General features: G+C 37.4%; 1 protein-coding gene across 1 annotated transcript; it reads right to left on the bottom strand.

Annotated features, from left to right (window-relative positions):
- Positions 1 to 7,601: 7,601 nt before the first annotated feature.
- Positions 7,602 to 11,551, bottom strand: SPINK14 (serine peptidase inhibitor Kazal type 14 (putative)). The gene is made up of 4 exons (XM_049648879.1): positions 11,482 to 11,551; positions 10,363 to 10,400; positions 9,118 to 9,254; positions 7,602 to 7,868 (listed from the first exon to the last, which is right to left on the bottom strand). The coding sequence occupies exons 1-4, from the start codon at positions 11,549 to 11,551 to the stop codon at positions 7,823 to 7,825; spliced, it is 291 nt and encodes a 96-aa protein (XP_049504836.1). The 3' UTR covers positions 7,602 to 7,822.
- Positions 11,552 to 11,935: the final 384 nt, after the last annotated feature.

Here is an 11,935-nt window from a genome sequence, read left to right as displayed (position 1 = left end):
TTTGCCATGTCTTAGTTTAAAACATACTATGAAAATGTTTTAGAGCCAGACGTCATATTGTTAGTTACGGCTTCAGTGGGGTGATAGATCTCAGGTGGTTAAGTCCTTTTCATTTATTTCTTCATTCGCTTGTTGAATAAACACCTACATTAGGCCAGGCATTAGAGTAGGTATAGGGAATATTACAATGAACAGTGATATAAAATGTCCCTGCTCTCCTGAAGTTCATGGTCTAGTTATGGAAAAAGAGGTTAGTAAAAATTATCCTTGTGATATGATACGTACAATAAACAGGTTAGACAACAGAAACATCCATGAAGAAAAGGAAGCCTGAGGAAAGCTTCTTATCTCCTTTTCTTCCCCATAGCTACAAGCAAAAATATTATAACCTGCTATTTTATTTCCCAGATTTAGCTTCCATCCTATACTTTTTTCTTCTGGGAACCAGACTGTGATTCACAGGTTTCTGCTTCCCCTGAATACTACCCAAGGTATGACATCAACCCTAGCTTAACAGCAGGCACAAGGAGATTCTTCTCCCACCCAGCTTCTCATGAGAGCCTGCCTCTGGGGAGCTAGTTTGCGACAGGAAGAATTGGATAGCAACAGAATCTGTCCTCCTCAGGTCACTGATCAAACTCTGTTCTGTACTCAGTTGTCCTAAGTTTTGTCTCATGTGGTGCAGTTGCATGCATAGAGAAGATAAACATAATTTCTAACGGCTGAGAAACATTTTAGATATACAAAGCTTGCACCTGGCTGCAATCTTCCCACAGCCTCTGTAAGAGCAGTCATTAAACCTTTACTTGACTATTAAGCGGGGACTTTACTCCTTTGCAGCGAAGCCCATTCCTTTGTTAGATTACACAGTTAGACAAAGCCTCCCTAATTTTAATTGAGACCTGTCTTTCTGATGATTCAATTTCCCTAATTTTCTACCTTGAAGCTACACAGATCACAGTGTATCTCTCTGTCCCTTGATAGAATCTCTCCCTTTTTTCCTTTCTCTCTCCCATATCCTTTGTTTATTTCTTTCCTTCCTAAACATATCTCATGCTCTCTATCAATATTCTCTTCCATGAGCTAAATGTCTGCAGTTTTGCCTTTTATGTTTAAAATTATTTTATTTTTAAGATTTTATTTTTTTAAAGTAATCTCTACATCCAGCACAGGGCTCAAACTTACAACCCCGAGGTCAGGAGTCACATGCTCTACCTACTGAGCCAGTCAGGCATCTGTGCAGTTTTGCCTTTTAAAAATGGAATGATTTTTAGCACTTTCATTATTTCGATCAAGTTTTTCTATACAATTTCCAATGTCCCATATTTTTCATTAAGTTTTCTACCTATACAGGTGCACAGACACATGCATAATATTCCTGTATATATAATCCTATATCTATTATGAAATATATGATATTCCAGAATCCACTTCATCAAAATAGAATTTAGCAGGGGTAACTTCTGGCCATGCCAGCACTCCAGCTGACCCCAGGGGAAGCAGATGAATGAAATGGCTAACTCCCCAAATTGTGAAAATAGCAAATTGTTATTGCTTTAAAATGCTCAGTTTTGGAATATCTGCCATTCAGCAGTAGATAACCAAAGCAGGGTGGCACAGCAAAACCAGACCACAGAATTGCCTTCTTCTGAATTTTAACAAATGAACTGCAAAAACAAGAAGTGTGTCAAAATTTCATGTCAGCATGTTAAAAAAAAGAATTCCGGGGCGCCTGGGTGGCTTGGTCGGTTAAGCGTCTGACTTCAGCTCAGGTCATGATCTCACGGTCCGTGAGTTCGAGCCCCGCGTCGGGCTCTGTGCTGACAGCTCAGAGCCTGGGGCCTGTTTCAGATTCTGTGTCTCCCTCTCTCTGACCCTCCCTCGTTCATGCTCTGTCTCTCTCTGTCTCAAAAATAAATAAAAACGTTAAAAAAAAAAATTAAAAAAAAAAAAAAAAAAAGAATGCCTGGGGACCAGATCTTGAAGTACATTGCAAAATTTGAAAATAAGAAAAGAAAAAGAACAACCTGAGATGTCAAAGCTTAAGTCTTAAGTTGAAACTTACCCTCAGAAGCAGAAATTATAAGATTACAGATTTCTCCACAATTTCTATTGAAAAGACTATTTGAAGAGTAGGAAGAGGGTTTTTTTTTTTTTTTTAATTGTTTTCCTCTTTTGATAGATTGGATAGGTGAGGAAAAAAAATGAAAAAAAGATGCTATGAGATGAAGGATGAAAAAAGCCAATTTTAAAAAAGTAGATTCACTCATCTCTGATGGAAACTTACACTCCAAATTCCCACATCCAAAAGGGGAAATAAATGAATCAATACAAAGCTATTCTTTCCATGTATATAAGATAAATTGCCACTCATGTCAATTGAAAAAGAGAAGAGACAGCAGAGAGGGCCTAATTCTTCCAGCAAAGGCCCTATTCTTTCCAGCTGAGCTCTCCCTATTTAATCACAAACTTCTCACCACAGGAAAAAAGGAGAGAGAACTAAAATAAGCCCTTATTTGATAGATCAAATGGCAAGGCAATAAAGCTGCATTTAGTAGTATACAGATGATTAAGGAAAATTAATTCACTCTATGTCAAAGAGAAGTATGGCTAGAGCTGTACATTTTGAGGTTGAAATTAAAATGGGAAAGCTGAAAGGTATGCCAGTCCCTGATCATAGCCAAAGAAAAATTAAGGAGAGCTATGTTATATGAAAGAAACATGATGACGACTATCTGAAAATAAATATAATCCAAGGAAACAAATTACGTTTTTCTTCAGAACTTCACCTTAGTAAAAGAACAGGACTTATTACAATGTAAGATCAAAAGCTAGATAAGGAAAATACAGCTGAAATGTAAAGAAAAATGGAGGTAATGCATAATTTATTAGCCTTTTGATAACTTCTTCCTTTATTTTGCACATTTTTCTATTGGGCTGTTGTGTTTTTCTTATCATCTATAGGAGTTCTTCATGTATTTCTAAGAGCCTCTTGTTGGATACATGTATTGGAAACATTTTCTCCTAGTAGGTGGTTTACCTTTTACTTTACTAATCTTACTAATTTAATTTACTAATTTGCTAAAATTTTGATGAATTTTAATTTTAATATTTTAATATTGCAGTTTACCATATTTTTATTTACACTTCATGCCTTTTTTTGCTAGTTTAAACAATATCTGTATTCTCTAAATTCATGAAAGTCTATTTCCTTCTAAAAGATTTTCTGAATTGTTTTTTTTGAATATCAATTCAAACTGACATTGTTGAGTCAAGATTCACTTTCTCGCATGCGCATATCCAGTTGACTCAGTATAATTTGATAAAGAGAACATGCTTTCAAAATTCTACTACTACTAGGATCTTTTTGTCATAAATCTAATGACCATACATATGTGTGTCTGCTTCTGGACTCTCAATTCCATTCCACTGGTCTATTTGTCTATCTTTGCAGCAGTATATTTTCTTTATTATTATTGGCTGAGAATAAATCTTATTACCTGGTCATGTGAATCCTCCACCTTTGTTCTTCCTCAAGATTATCTTCTTTATTCCTGTTACATTTTCATACAAATTTGAAAATAAAATTGTTGTTCTCTCAAAAAACAAAAAACAAACACTCCAGCTACCAAAACAAAAACAAAAACAAAAAAATAATTCCTGCCACATTTTTGAGTCAGATTATACTGAATCTATAAAACAATTTAGAGTGAATGTATTTCTTTATAATATTGAATTTTTAAATTGATGAATGGGTATGTACTTCCATTTCTTTGGGATTTCTTTACAATCTTTGATTAATATTTTATAATTTCAAGGTATAGATTATACATACCTTTTGTTAGAGTTTTTTTCCTTATACATTTGTTATTTTGATATTCTTGGAAGTAGTATCTTTAAATAAGTTTCACTTTAATGTATTTATTGCACCCATTTAGATATAATTTCTTCTTCTTCAATGGCATATTGACCTACTATTCAGTACATTCTCACTTCAAAAGTAGCATGTGTAGTGTGATCCTATTTTTATTTCCATCACAGTCATTAAGAGAGAAAGAGGAGGAGTTCAGAAAAGATTTTAATCTAAAATCAGTGACAGTAAGTCTTGATTGTAATGTTTTGCTTGCTTTTACTTTTTTAAATTAAAATGTATTTTTCTGTATTTCTGAATTCTTCCTGAAGAGTACATATTACTATCACAAAGCAAAATAATTTTAAATTACAAATTAAAAATTTCAATTAAAGAAAATGAACCAGGGTGTAGATTGGTCTTGTAGTTTGCATGGTATTTCAATGAACCTCTTTGGCTGCCTACACATACCCATACTCCAAGAAATTCCTAATTTTGTTTGGAAAATATATGATAAACAATTTACTCAAGTTTGTGCCTTTGAGTTGATTAACTTTTTTTGGATAAAAAAAAAATCTAATCAGAAAAACAAAAGAACTCCACAGAATTCTAAGAGTAATATTTAGTCCATTAGATAGAACATTTCCCAACTCTCTCATCCATAGAGAGAGCTCTTCATGCACTATGATAGGAGACTTCACCTTCCTGGGGGAAAAATAGGACAGTAACATCAGAAATTGCTGAAATCCTTTTTCATCTTAAGTTCTTCCCCTTCATTAGGTTCATAAACAAGGATTCACATGCAGGCAGTGAAGGAAATCTCTCTTGCTTCTACCCAAGGTCTTGCCCCCATTTGTTATTCACCTGGTCATACCTATTTAAACATTTTGGAGCGTCACTTCTCCTCAAAATCAGGTGTGTGCTGTTAATATGATCATTTTAAATGATGATAAATCTGTAGCTCATAGAGCATTAGAACTTGTCCCAAATCACATGGTTGGTATGCGAGGAGTCCGCTGTAGGGCTGGTCAGTTATTTATTGGTCTAAATGGCAGTGCTTTACTGCCACCTTCTGGGTAAATAGGGTTTGTTGCAAGTCCTAAGTGTTCATTGTGGCTAAAGTTAGGCTTTAGGCAGTGTCTGTAACAGATGAAACAAATATCTTACAAGTCGTACTAAGATGTTTTTTTCTATTATAACTCACAGGAGAGAATTGTTTTTAACAGGTCAGGTTTAAAAGATTATAGAATGGAGGCAGGATTATAGTTGAGACAAGAGAATGGAGGTAATTCCAGGAGCCAGTGAAATTAAGATGTCTAATATCTGATACTAAGTATATGGGTACAGTCTTATCATGTGAATATGCAAGTTATGAGTGTATAGACAGTAGAATAATTGCAGATGTGAGTGGGATCATCAAGCAGAGCAAGATGGGGAAAGGGAAGATAGCAATGACAAAAACCTGGGACTGATAAATAATTAGAGAATGCAAAGTAAAGGGAACGTGACGGCGGGAGTTCAAAATTCAAAACAGGTGCCGGAGCTAGGAATACTACCGGGAAGCTCCCTTAATGTTGGCAATGAGAGCATGTGTACGACAACGACTAGGTTTTAGAGACAGCACTGAAAGGAGGGGAGTCCTGAATTTGGATAAATATGCTGCCCTCCTTTCTTTGGAGATGTCTACTGTCAAGTAACAGAAAAAATATCAAGTAACAGAAAAAATATACACAGTACTGCTGTGTATTGAACATTGAAGTAAATGTTTTATTATCCACTGAAAAATTTTGTATTATTACAGAAAACGAGTCTAATCCTTTGGAATTCTTAGAAAAAGGAGAATAATGACAACTAAGTACATTGACTAAGCTACTCTAGACTTCAGAAGGTGTCAGAGGAAAACCTAAGTCTCATGACATGATAAAGATGAAGCTGACTTCTACCTTCAGATAATATATAGTAAGAGAAACCAGATATATCTCCTTCTTGGAAAGACAACAAAAAATCAGACAAAATATATGAAACAATGACACTAGACATCAGGCACTGAAGGATGCCAAATCTTGAGAGATGGGAAATAAACATGGTGAGCTCTGTGATTGGCCTTGATTTCAGCATTGTGGGAGATTCCCAGGAAAGGAAAGAGGATCCCAGATGGAGCAAGTAGATTCCCTGAATTGAGGAGACAGAGCTGAGAGGAGAGAGACCAATGTGGCCATAGTTTGCAGGACGACAGCATGAAAGAGCTGGACAGAAAGCTCAGCATATCACTGATCGATGCCTGTGCGTGAGGAAAATACGTAAAGCCAGGAAAGAACCACTAGAGAGGATTAGAGGTAACAAAGCCCAGATCTCATATAGGGTAATAGTGGCTGTTCCTGTTAGCCATACTAGAAAACTTATAATTCAGGGAACATTTATTAGACCAACAATTAGACTAAGTGGCTAATAATGACCAACAATTAGCCACTTAGTGAATACTGTACTGGTCCCACCTAACAACTCTTAAAAATAATATTCCAGGGGATCAGACTGTTTCCAAGTAATTGATCTGTGTCTCAGAACAAAACTCAAGACTATTTCTAGAAATATCAAAATATTTGGAGTCAAACAAGATAAAATTCATAAAATTATGCATTCATAAATTCATTCATAAATGTGCATATCCTAAGATATCATCCATAATGAAAAGAAAATCAACCATCCCAGAATTGACACAGATATTAGAATTAGCATTCATAAAAATAGTTATTATAATTATATTCCAGATGTCAAAATGTTAGAAACATGAAAGGTAAATCAAACTTGTAGAGATGAAAATTAAAATGTTTGAGATGAAAAATATACTGCATGGTGCTCATGGCCAATCATTACAGAAGAAAAGATTTGTGAACATGAAATCAAGGCAATAGCATTAGAATACGATCCTCCTCAGAGTTCTCAGTGCTCCTGCATGACCTAGGACTTAGAGCGGTGGAAATGGACATACATAAAGATAAAGCCTATTTCATTTCCCCCAGAGCAATTTGCTTTTCATATTCTAGACCAAAGGTGATTTTTTCCTTTTTACTGGAGCCCTGTGTCTACCTTGTAATTAGCATAGTAGTTAAGGTCAAAGAGCTAACAGAACAGATAAACACGGACCACAGTCTTACAAGGATATTCAGAGGCAGAAGAGATGCTCTTCCCAAGTCAGCAGGGAGCAAACTGGCTGAGGGGAAGAGAGCATATTAGTGTATGTTAATCTTCTCTCCATATTAGGAATGAATATATACACAGAAGAAATATAGCCCAGAGAAGAACATGTCCCAATAGGTTTCAGAGGTTAAAATGTGTCAAGAGAATTTTAAAAAACCACTGGAACATTCATGGATGCCACTGATGTAGGCCACCTTCTATGGAGAAAAGTGGGACCAGTGGAAATGTTGGGTCTTGCAGAGTCAAACCAGATGTGTGTAAATGTCTCTGTTTCAAAACTGAGTCTAAAAGTGAAGTTGTTTAACAAGGAGTTTGCAGCAAGTGGGCAAGAGGAATGGCCAGGAAGAGCACGATGCTCCATAGTTCCTAGTAGTTGTTTTTTTTAAGAAATGCTATAGGAATATGGAAGAAACTTCTGTTGTGTTCCTTGGAAGACAACTTGGAGCCTTTATATAGATTCCTTCGCCATTCACAGTATCAAGAAGCTGATGAATCCCACTGTTTGGTTTTGACCTTTGGCTCAAATGTTCATTTTGTTCTATTTCTGAGAATTGAGACACAGATCTGAGGACCAAGTTAAATCAGACTTTCAGAAAAGTTTATTTATTAGAATACGGAAGGCAGTGCATCAATGAGGAAAGAAGTCTAAGGAAGGAACCTTTGGTTATCTGATACAAGCACGGCAGGGGCAGGTCTCTGTCACTATCAAATGCAAGGAAGGGTTGTCATGATAGAGAAAAAAAGGTATCTTCTTTGACATCCAAGTTCACTCAGCTAGCATTTTCCATCATTTTGAAACCTAATCTTCCCATGAGATTTCCTAAAGGCAAGAATCAGAATCAACATTGCATTAATAAAATGTCAGACCTACAAAAACTTTTTAAAATTATTTTATCTACCATCCTTATTTTATATTTAAGGAAACTAAGAGCCAGAGCATAAAGGGAATTGACTACATACAAAAACTAGGTTTTTGGATTTTCCTATCCAGTTATCCTTCCGTGATTCTAAGATGCCATGGAAGATGTTATGGCCTATGCTGCAAACTCTTTGAAAATAAGTTATTTGGGGTTCCTGGGAGGCTCAGTTGGTTGAGAATCCAACTACTGATTTTGGTTCAGGTCATGATACCAGGATCGCGGGATCAAGTCCTGCTTCGGGCTCTGTGCTGAGCATGAAGCCTACTTAATATTCTCTCTCTCTCTCTCTCTCTCTCTCTCTGTCTCTCTGTCTCTCTGTCTCTCTGTCTCTCTCTCCCTCTGCCCCTCTCCCCTGCTTGCTCCCTCTCTCTCTCAAAAGAAAGAAAGAAAGAAAGAAAGAAAGAAAGAAAGAAAGAAAGAGAAAGTAAGTTAGGCCTGAGCTTGTGATCTATAAGGCGTATCAGTCCTCATCTTTTTCTGTTAACACCCTCACACTTTGGTCCAATTCCTCATTAGTCAGGATGATGTGGAATTTACACATTCCTGACACTGATCCTTGTATAAAATTACAAAATGATTGTTGGCATTGTGATGCCATAAGGAGCATTTTAGTCCCTGTGAACTGCACTGGCTTAAACAGAGGTCAAACCTGAAGGGGTGGTTTTGTGAGATCTCAGTGTCTAATCACTGATAATCATGTCCCATAAATCCAAAAACCTAAACAGGGGCTCTTAGCAAAAGGACCCAAACCTTGCAGTCACCTCATCATAGCTCAGAGTTTCAGACACATAAAAGATTGAAGGTATCTTAGAGACGGCAAACCACAATTTCAAACCAAAGAATTTCAGGACTCAAAGGAATAACCAAAGCTTCATGTAGCATAGGGGATTTGATCCATCACTTGGCATATGGGAATGTGAGGGTTCAGACAGAAGGCCCTGAAACACCACAGAGTACACTGAGTCTGCTTTCTACCCCAGTGGGCTTTATATTACCACATGCTCTTATGACTGGGGACTGATTATTATCTCTGAAAACTGGAGCAAATTCCTGGCTTCAAGGCTGATACGCTTGGTAGAAGAGGTACATGGTAACTGTGGTGGACTAAGTTTCTCTTCCTTCTCTTCTTTCCCCACAAATAGTACTCACATGCTCTCAACACACAAGATACAGGGGTTTTCATAGGTTACAAAATTAGTGCCACAGATGGGTTGATATAAACCAGGGCAGGGGTTCACTGTTCCAGTGAACCAACTCAAGTTTACTTTCTTATATGGACATTTCACCTGAAATTGATTTGAAAAGAATGACATTAGAATCACACAAACAGGTAGGTCACATCTGGACTTGATTAGGAAAATCTAAACATAGTTAGCATCCTATCACAGTCACACAAAGCTCTTACAGCTGTCCCTTCACAAAGCAGTGGAGGCCAAACCTAAATTTATCCTGTCTGACAACCACAACACCCTCATTGTGAGGACCTCCTGATGGTAATGGGGTACAGAGGCCTGCTACACTATGGTGGGAAAAAGAAGAGTGGATGTATTTGTGAAATTTAGCTTCTCTGTCAATCTCCTTCATTCCCAGAGTATTAGACATGGGAAAAGTCTTAGAGATTTCTGGGCCAAGTGGGCAAAAAACCCTGAAAGCTCATAATTGGAAAGAAATGCTCCACTGACATTCATAGGCTTCAATTTAAAATATTTATCATATTTCATCCACTCTCAAAATCCCCAAGCCAACTCTCTTCTTGAAGTTGTGAAATGTGAAAGCATTTAGCATAATGCCCTGATTTTTTAGGGAAAACTAAAAACAAAAGAAGGGACATGTCTCATCAGGGATGAAAACCCACATCCAGTCACAATGCTGGTGTCAGTGGCAGCTTGAAGATGTGACTCTGTTTGCTGGAACTTGAGGAGATGGTCTCAGGGGCTCTATGAGTGTCATAGAAAGATTGGTAATGTGCCTCCGATACAAGGTGGGAGAGAGTTTCAGCTGAGTAGAGAAAGAGGGATCATATTTGAGCTTAGAAACTCTTTTCCTTCTTCCTTATCCAACACCACCACCATGGCCAGGCCACCATCATCTGCCTCCTGTATGTCTGTCACCCAACTAATCCCTCCACTTCCTCTATCCCCTGGCAATTGTTGGTACTCATTTTCTAGGCACTATGGAGGGCTATCTGGTGTCCAAATGACCAAATCTCATCTTGGTTCCCAGTATGGATCACTCTACTTGGGGCTCATGTATCTACAGTGTACCTGCCATGTTCATGTGAGTGGACTTTGGAGAACATCACAGATGACCTTCCTGAAGTAAGATTCTAAAACAGCAAACCCAAAGAAAACTCAAATTAGAATCTCAATCCTGAGGAATATAGTGAAAGATTACCTTAACAGCTCCATGTGGTGGCCACCAGTGTCGAGGTTCTAAAACCAAGACATAAATGAAAATAGTTGCAGAATGTAATACCTGGTAAACCATAGCTTAATCTGTTGGCAGAATTAAAGAATTCTAATTTATTACCAAGAAAGCTTGCAATAACAGAAAACCTTTTTAAAATTTTATTTTATTTATAATTTTTTTAGATTTATTTATTTTGAGAGAGAGAGAGAGAGAGAGAGGGAGAGAGAGAGAGAATCCCAAGCAGGCTCCACACTGTCAGCACAGAGCCTGACACAGCTCTTGAACTTACAGACTGTGAGATCATGAGCCAAAATCAAGGGTGGGACACTCAACTGACTGAGCCACCCAGGCACCCCAAAACTGTTTTATTTACACATGCATTCATTTTTTTCCCTAAAAAATGTGGAATAACTCTTCTACTCCTGATGGATAAGTAGCAAGCAATCACTGGTCTCATATATGTTGCCAGTCTAGTATAACAAGTAAAGTTTTGATTAACCTGTGGTTAACCTGGGCTTGAGAGGATTCATAACAGGCAGCCAAAAAGAAAAGACATTAAGAAATGTTAGAACTTTAAAGAGGCCTTTAGCCTAATCCCCATATTTTACAGAGAGAGGAAAGACAGTTGCTACTGCCCAGGATTTCATGGTAGATGGGTAAAAAATCAAGTTCTTCAGTCCTTAAGGCTAGGTCTCTCTAAAACTCCCCACAGAACTCTTTTATAAAGGAGGACAAAAAAGGTAATGACCTACTGAAATTCATGGCAAAGCATTTTCAAAAGTTTTGCATTTTTGAGATGTGGGCATATTGCCAATCACTTTCACATTCTACCTTGAATTGCCCAAGCCCCCTGGTCCCCATAAATTAGGTTTCATGATCTGCACTAATAGATGGGGAAACAAAGGCCCTTGCACATTGGCTCGGAGTCTTTTATTTGTGGACCAACTGCATAGTCTCTCTCTATAGATACAGATATACAGATATAGTAAAATGATACTCTTACACAAATAAATACAAAATAATTCTAAAGCATTCTTTCAGATTACAGTGTCAAAGCTCACAAATCAACTTTACATAAATGCCAGAACCAGCCAAATTACTCACCAGAGGGTAATGCCCCATGTATCAGGATGAAGAACAAAAGCGAGCAGAATACTGGATGACATTTGGTCATTTTTCCTCCTGGTGCGTATGTCCTTAGAGTGATGCTCTGAGATATTGCCTTGGGATGTTCCCCTCTAGTACAATCACTAAAGCAGAGGTATTCAAGATATTAAGACCATCTTTAGGGTGAATATCCATCTCCAGCCTGCCCACTGTAACCTCTGTATACCACACTTGGAAAGCCTATTATTTCACTCTTCCCCAAGAACAAATGCTCAGGAAAATGGCAAAATTGGCTGGTCATAAATAAAAGTCTAGAACTCAGTGACCGACCTGTGACTACTTAGAAGACAGAAGTCAATCAGAGGTTACTCTTTGGGCATAATTATATTATTTTAGTATGGAGGTATTTTAAGTGTCTTTAAAAGGCAACCCCTTACCTGAAGATTAACCC

Source organism: Panthera uncia (genome assembly GCF_023721935.1).
Source record: "Panthera uncia isolate 11264 chromosome A1 unlocalized genomic scaffold, Puncia_PCG_1.0 HiC_scaffold_17, whole genome shotgun sequence".
Lineage (NCBI taxonomy): Eukaryota > Metazoa > Chordata > Mammalia > Carnivora > Felidae > Panthera > Panthera uncia.
This window is presented reverse-complemented; position numbering and strand designations above follow the sequence as displayed.